Source organism: Odontesthes bonariensis, chromosome 14 (assembly GCF_027942865.1).
Source record: "Odontesthes bonariensis isolate fOdoBon6 chromosome 14, fOdoBon6.hap1, whole genome shotgun sequence".
Classification (NCBI taxonomy): Eukaryota; Metazoa; Chordata; class Actinopteri; order Atheriniformes; family Atherinopsidae; genus Odontesthes; species Odontesthes bonariensis.
Window position 1 is genome coordinate 1,459,168 of NC_134519.1, and position 7,974 is coordinate 1,467,141.

Consider the following 7,974-nt stretch of genomic DNA (forward strand, 5'->3'; position numbering starts at 1 on the left):
AGTGGTCATTGTCTAGCCTCCTGGAGGTGTCGTGGGCCAACTAGACGAAACACTGATCAAAGGAGGTTCCCACCTGATGACCCCAATGATATGTTGGTCAGCACTGCTCACTGTCTATATATGAGTATATATCGGCCCTGGACACAGGATCACAATCACCAAATCCTGTGCAGTATATGATTTATTGAAAGTTAAGTTTAATAAAAACAGACAAACATCTTGTGACCGGATACATTTTTTTATTTTATATCAATAAATATAAAGTCACGTGTGAAACAAAAGATCAAACTATAAACTGTAGGTTTAAACCCAAATGTATCCTGACAAAATACATTTAATTTACATTAAAACAATTAAACAAAAATGTACTTGTAATTGAAAGGACATGGAGTATTAGGAAACTTTTTCTCGCACACTGCAAGAAAATGGCTTTAAACCTGTGTGAGTTCTCATGTGGCACAAAAGACCATGCTGTCGACTGAAACGCTTCTCACATATTTTGCAAGGATACGGCCTTTCACCTGTGTGGGTTCTCATGTGACGCAACAAACTGCTACTTAGACTGAATCTTTTCTCACATATTTTGCAAGAATATAACTTCTCACCTGTGTGAGTTCTCATGTGACGCAACAGAATGCTACTTAGACTGAATCTTTTCTCACATACTTTGCAAGAATAAGGCTTTTCACCAGTGTGAGTTGTCATGTGGGACAGCAAATTACTTTTTCGGCTGAATCTTTTCTCACATACTTTGCAAGAATAAGGCTTTTCACCAGTGTGAGTTCTCATGTGGGAAAGCAAATGACTTCTTCGGCTGAAACTTTTCTCACATATTTCGCAAGGATAGGGCCTTTCACCTGTGTGGGTTCTCATGTTGTGAGAGTGAAGCTGATTACTGTTTGGTTCTGAATTCTTGTGGTCGCTTTCCTCATAAGCAGGACTCATAAGAAAATCAGTCTTTTGTCTTATTAAAAACTGCTCTCCCTCATGACTGGGGCAGAGTTCTTCTTGTTCTTCTTTAATCTTTGGAGGTTCTGCTTCGTACTGTTCCTCTTTCAACTGTGGAAGTTTTGGTTCCTTCTGTTCCAGATTAGAGTTCCCCTCCTGGTTACAGAGCTGCTGGTCAGAAAGAATGTTCTCCTCTGCAATGACCTGTTGCTGTGAGAGTTCTGGAAATACAAAAGGGACAAAAGATAAAATATTACTGCAGAGAGGAAATACAGTGAGGTAAATAACAAATTTTTCTTTTTTTTTTTTTTTTTTCCATCCATCCATCCATCCATTATCTTCCGCTGGTCCGGGGATCGGGTCGCGGGGGCAGCAGCTTGAGCAAAGAGACCCAGACGTCCCCGGCCACTTCCTCCAGCTCTTCTGGGGGGACCCCGAGGCGTTCCCAGGCCAGCCGAGAGACATAGTCTCTCCAACGTGTCCTGGGTCTTCCCCGGGGCCTCCTCCCAGTGGGACGGGCCCGGAACACCTCACCGGGGAGGCGTCCAGGAGGCATTCTCACCAGATGCCCGAGCCACCTCATCTGACTCCTCTCGATGCGGAGGAGCAGCGGTTCTACTCCGAGCCCCTCCCGGATGACCGAGCTTCTCACCCTATCTCTAAGGGAGAGCCCAGACACCCTGCGGAGGAAACTCATTTCGGCCGCTTGTATTCGCGATCTCGTTCTTTCGGTCACTACCCACAGCTCGTGACCATAGGTGAGGGTAGGAACATAGATTGACCGGTAAATCGAGAGCTTGGCCTTCTGGCTCAGCTCCTTCTTCACCACGACGGGCCGGTGCAGAGACCACTGCAGACGCCGCACCGATCCGTCTGTCAATCTCCTGCTCCATTCGTCCCTCACTTGGGGAAGGATCTCATTCCCGAGTAAGTAATTTAACGCTCTATTATTGTGTTGCTTTCCTGTATGTACAGTATAGTAACATAGCTTGTTACCACAACAAAGGGTTTGTATCGTTAGCAGCTGACGTTAGCTAACGGTTAGCTATGCAGCTAATAGCATCTGCAAGCTCTTATCTCTGCCAACTGGGCTGTTGGAGGTGTTTGCATGCCCATGAGATGGTTAGCTCGCTCATTTTAGACCAAAACCCCCTACTTCAAGCTTCCTGAAGAAGAATGAATCCGCAAATTCAGTGCATTTCATCAGGATAATGATTCAGTCATGGTTCCAGCGCTAGTGCTACGTGCATCTTTGCAAACCAGAGCAATCAGACGAGAATGTCAAAATCCTCACTCCTGCTTTCCCCTTCACGCACGCCTTTTTTGCTGTGTCTTGTGTAGCACTTGCTTGATGTTTGACTGTGTTAGGAGAGTTGTTCAGTTACTAGTTCGTCATATTGTCAAAGTAAGCTCATTTTAACAGGTTTCGCTAGTTTTACGGCATAGGGCTGCCGTGCCATCTACGTGCCATAGCGATTCACAAAACATTTGCGCATGGTACCACGGGCGTAAGTAAGGCCACACCCCCACTAAACAGCTCATTCTGGGGATCCTAAGGAAAGCTCATTTTTGGGACTGGCTGTAATTCTGCACCAAGGCAGAATTTTGGGGAAAAAAACTCAGATAAAGTATTAGGGGACCACAAAAGCCTATAAAAATATATAAAAGCCTCCATTTATTTTCATGCCATAGGACCTTTAATACAAATTCTTCAGGGGGTCTATTTTCGTTAGATATGCTAAGCTTAACGTTTAGCCTATCTAGCTTTAGCTATTTTCCGACTACATCCTGCAAATAGTTTACAATATCAACCTAGATGCTGCATTAGCCTATTTTAACTTTGAAAAGAAGAAATGAGGCACCGATGCTGTCAGATTTTAAATGAATTAGTAAATTCTAACAGGAAACAAAGAAGTCAGCTCAAAACTTATATTTCAGTTGAACAACCATGTTTAAGCTCAGTCAGGTTCTCCTGTGTCTCCTACATACTGTGAGTTTAACTTTAAATGTTTCCGCTTTTAAACACAGATGCATTCATGTTATTTCTGTCTGAAAAATAACTGCAGCTGCACCGTAACTTTCCTCTGTGAGCCTGAAATAAATGTAACGTAGAGCTCTGATTAGGACTTTTATTAATAACATTCAGGTTTGAACTCACTCAGCCCATCACAGTGTTCCTTACCTGCTGTGTGGAGCTTTATTTGGGGTTTCCAGGTGATATCCAGCAGTCCGCGCTGACGGTCGATCTCCTCCTCGTACTGGACGATGGTTTTCTCAAACTCTGAGAATATTTCTTCAGCAGCAGCAGTTAGTCGCTGGCTGATAAACTCTCTCAGATGCTGAACTGAAGACATTGTTGCAGCTCACACTCAGATATTCAGCTCAGACAACACAACCGTCCTCCCGCTGAGTCCGACACGAGGACAGAAAACGCTGCTAGCGCCGTTTCCTTGTTTACTTCCGGCGGGTGTCACACTGTAAGTGTCCGGCAGAGGAGAACTGTTCATCTTTATTTCCGTCTTGAGCTTACTTTTTTAAATTTTTATTTATATTATTGAAATACAAATAATAATAACACTAAATTATATGACACTGTTGAAAATAATCTGCAAAGTGAATAATTCCATATAATCCCTATATAGACCAGTAAGCAGTGCTAACCAACTGGTCATTGGGGTCATCATGTAGAAGCCTCCTTTCATCCGTCTTTCGTCTAGGTGGGCCCACGACACCTCCAGGAGGCTGGACAGTGATCACTGGCGTCCCAGAGTCAACCCCCTAATGCCAGCTAACACTGCTCCTCACACCACAACAACCAACTTTCTTCTACAATCACAAGCTACCCCAACATCTCAGTAGCCCCTTTCACACTGAGGAAGAACCCACGTTTAATTTGCGAATTTAGTGTGTCCGCTGTTCCTTTCACACTGACCGGGCTAGGTTGTCAACTCGATTTGCCATTCGACCCACGTCGGACCCTAGTCTTTTTGCTGAGCCGAATTTGATGTAAAAGCAATTGACGCGGGATGGACGGGGGCGTGGCGTGACGTGAGGAGGTTTGCCGCGACATCCGAAAATGCTTTCTCCACTCGTCGTCGTCAAAACTGTTCAGAGCATTGGACCAAAACACCAACCCTTGTGGTCTTGCCATCTTCCACACTCTTCTTGCAGACACATGTGTGTTCAGAGCCATGACAGCTAAACGTCTTCGTCGATTGCGTCGACGCTGTTCGCGTTCTTCTGCTTCAAATTGTCGATGGATTTCCTCAACTTGGACATTATAGTGCTCTTGTATTCTCCGTATATGTTCTTCGGCGGCATCCCACGTTGTGACCATCCACACCCCGTAAAATAACATCTCCATGAACTGTGTAGCAGTCACAGTGCCGTGTGGATTAAGAGTTTTTCAAACTTTGACAAAACCAACATTCCTGTGGGGGATGTTTACGTATGTGGATATAAACCAGATCTTCATTTTCTTTCCACAAAGGAAAAAGAGACAGAAACTGCCTAATTTACAACACCCTTAAGAGCTTTTGGGGAGTCGAACTCCAACAGACACTTGCCATTAAAATTGGAAAACTCGAATGAACAAAGAACTCACTCTTGGAAAAGTGGGACACTTACTATCTTATCTAGACCATAACTCGAAAGTTGACACTTTAACACCCCTCTTCACCATCAGACCGACCAGATGGCTATACATACGAACTGAGAAGACTCACTTTTAGTCAAATCTTAAAACTATATTAAATGTGTTTGATAACCGTGTACAATTTCTTTCAGGTTTCCAGCTTGATCACAAGACGCATATAGAGACAATTTGTACGATTCTGGCTTAAATATTGACAAAGAACTGATTTTGGTGGAAAATGCCCAACCTGCCTGATGGAACCACATTGCCCCCTAGTGGTCTGCAGTGTTGATTAGTTGAACATCTAAATCCCAGAGGACTCAGTAAAATGGACAAAATATATGCAACTAGTAACTTTTAACGATGTCCCTTCGGTATCTATTTGGTATTTGTTTGGTGTCCCCATTGTTAACACAGAAATTAGCATTGTGTAATTCACAATTCATATGTCACGATTTCATAGATATTCACCTGAATTTTGAAAGTCATAATTGTCTTTATCATGTGTGTTATTTTGATGTCTTTATATTACAAGTCTATGTTATATCTTTAATCTGCATATCTTAACAAGATGTGGTGTTTTCAGAATCACCGAGACAAATGTTCTATGAGATGGGAGTAATGGAGAAACACAGAGTTCTTTGTCTCATCCAGAAATCCCCCTAGCACAGATCACCTTACAGAGACATGCACACAGTTCAAGCATGTCATTGGCTGAAAAAGTAGTGTAAGCCCCGCCTCCGAGAGTCAAAACCCGGAACAGCGGAAAACACAGGCCTCTTGCCCTCTTGCCTTCTTGCCTTCTTGTGCTCTGGATCTTGTTCCAGAAGGGCTCCAACCCAGAGTTTCAGAAGGAGATTTGAGCAGAAAACAGCTGCTCATAGACTTTTAGAGATGGTTTAAGCAGAAGAGAAGAGCTCGCCGGAGTTTGGGAGTTTTCCATAATCTCAGGAGAGAGCGGAAGGACGTGTGGATAACGATGCAGCGGACGACCGGAGGAGACCCTCCAGAACCCAGTGAGACCCCGGAGACGAGAAAGAAAGATCCGAACAAAGAAACAGATTGAAATACTCTGAAGATGAACGTTTCACGTGTTTGTGTTCGTCCCTCGCCATCCACGTCCTTCTACGTCGCACGTCCCAACCTCCGCTGTTTCACGCCATCATCACCTTTTCCTACCAAGAAAGCCAACTCCAAGCAACCTTTTATTAATCTTCTGTGAACTTAAGTTCACTTCATCAGAGAAAGCAGCAACGGACCAACTCTGACACAACGATGGATTTGATCATCCCACAGTAAAGCCCTCGACATCATCGTCCCCGTTTCCCGGTGAAAGAAGCAACTGAGAAGCTAAAAAGGTCAGCCACCACAGCCAGGAAGGCCCAGAGAGCGGAAGAGAAGTCCCCTCGGACCCCGCGTGGCCGCTGCCTTGGTCCGAACCGACTGAACAGAACTTCAGCACAGTAAGACCGACCCGTTTTCACCTTAAAGTGGGTTTGATGGATGTCTCGAGGCTTTCACAGAATGATAAATTAATCCGAAATGTCAGTATTTAGATTCAAATAGTCAGCCAACCCAAACTATTTGAATACATCCAGTATCTCCCCATTCCCCATATTTTATTTTATATTCACTAAGTGTTTTATATAATCACCCATATTCAATGCATCTCCTGTTTGTTTTAAAGGTTCATGTTTTGGTCATATCATTGTAATAAACAGCTCATATATCTATATATATGTTATAATCACAGATTGTGTCGTATGCTTTCTTTACGTAATGTCTGTCCAACCAAACGAGAACTTCACGAAAGTAGCGAGATATGAGACTGAATATTAATTGAATATTAATTTAACACCAGGATCGTAAGATTTCGAACAGTTTTCCTACCTGACTGTGACTTAAAATTAAGTCAAAACCTAGGTTGGTGGTGCCCCTGAATTCGAGGTAAGGTTTATTTGAGACTGTAAGAACATCTCATAAATCCTTATATTTAATAGGTATATAAATACCCGGTAACGCTACATATTTTTGGTGCGCCGTGCGAGGCGTTTTACGGTAGACTGACTTACGTGAAGGAAAGCATAAACATGATATTGGCTGGTTCATTATCTGTGTGTGAGCAATGCAAGCAGTGGCTGTGTCTGTCTTTATAAACTTAGAATGACTGAAAGCACTTTATCAGAGTAATCGTGGACGCATGATAACTCTCCAAATCCGTGGGTGCGCAATATTAATTGCACACCGCAGAAGCAGCGCCAGCCCAGCTGTCCCGCTGTCTCGTCCCAGAATAAAGATTGCATGCACAGCGCAAGAACGCTGAATTTAAAGGCCTGGCCGTAGTTGCGAGTTTCCAACACGGTTGATTTGATTTTTTATGAGTATCACAAATTCAGCCGCGAGTCCCGGCGAATTTAGTCAACTCAGAGCCTCCTCAAACACAGGAGTTTTGATCCGCTGTAATCTTGCAGCCGCGGACATAAAAAAAGCATCAAGGTGCTATATTGAAACCCCATGAAGTGGGGGAGCGAGTTTAAACGTTGTTTAACAGAGCATTGTGACGCCTAAAATAAAGTAATACAGATTACTTATTGAAAGTTAAAGCTGCTGAGCTTAACTGAATGAGTCAGAGCCGTCGCTCCTGATAAAATAAATGAATAAAATAAATAAATAAAATACACACGGTCACAAAACGTGATCGCATGAATGACTTAAACAGTCAATTGTTTTTGTATTATTAAATAAACGACCGGAACGCCGTGTCTGTTGAACCCAGTTGAAAGAAAAAACTGAGGGTGTGTTTATTTTTAAAATGCTTACAAGCCCTAACTAAAATAATAAACGGCAGTAGTGGACAGACCAATTTTGCTGCAGAAAAATTGAGTTGGTGACTCTATTCGTTGTTATTATCAAAGTTGGTGACTTTTAGAAGCATTCTGAACTGAGGCCGCCGTGTCAAGCATTGTGAATGTTGCAAATCTGTGTTTAAAAAGTTTGTGAGCAAACCACAACATCGCTTGTGCACTGTCTGTGAGAGACGTTAACCCTCTCATTCCCCAGTTGAAATGAGGCCAATTCACTGAGCCCTTGAAGGACTATTGGTGGGCGGTGCTAGAAATCGTCACCAGTGACGTCAACTCCTCACTCCCTTCTCTCAAACCCGCCCACTTGAAGCTTTGACATGTGAGCCGCTTCAGGATCACATTAAATAGGATCACGAAGAAAGCTGATCATTTTGCTTGGTACTAACGAATACCAGCTTTATTTGAATATTCTTTAATGCATTTGAATCAATTGTTTGACATAAACAATACCAACTTTGTTATTTGGAAACATTAATTGAAGCTAATTTATCTCAAATGTGTGTCTTTCACCAAATCAGATTACCTTAA

At 43.0% G+C, this 7,974-nt stretch overlaps 1 protein-coding gene across 1 annotated transcript; it reads right to left on the bottom strand.

Annotated features, from left to right (window-relative positions):
• Positions 1-230: 230 nt before the first annotated feature.
• Positions 231-3,374, bottom strand: LOC142398550 (uncharacterized). The gene is made up of 2 exons (XM_075482592.1): positions 3,131-3,374; positions 231-1,169 (listed from the first exon to the last, which is right to left on the bottom strand). The coding sequence occupies exons 1-2, from the start codon at positions 3,300-3,302 to the stop codon at positions 394-396; spliced, it is 948 nt and encodes a 315-aa protein (XP_075338707.1). The 5' UTR covers positions 3,303-3,374; the 3' UTR covers positions 231-393.
• Positions 3,375-7,974: the final 4,600 nt, after the last annotated feature.

Bases quoted from the DNA above. Each gene is read 5' to 3' on its own strand.
- LOC142398550 (XM_075482592.1), bottom strand. From the start codon at position 3,302: ATGTCTTCAGTTCAGCATCTGAGAGAGTTTATCAGCCAGCGACTAACT. The intron at 1,170-3,130 runs GTAAGGAACACT...TTGTATTTCCAG, and splicing joins AATAAAGCTCCACACAGCAG to AACTCTCACAGCAACAGGTC.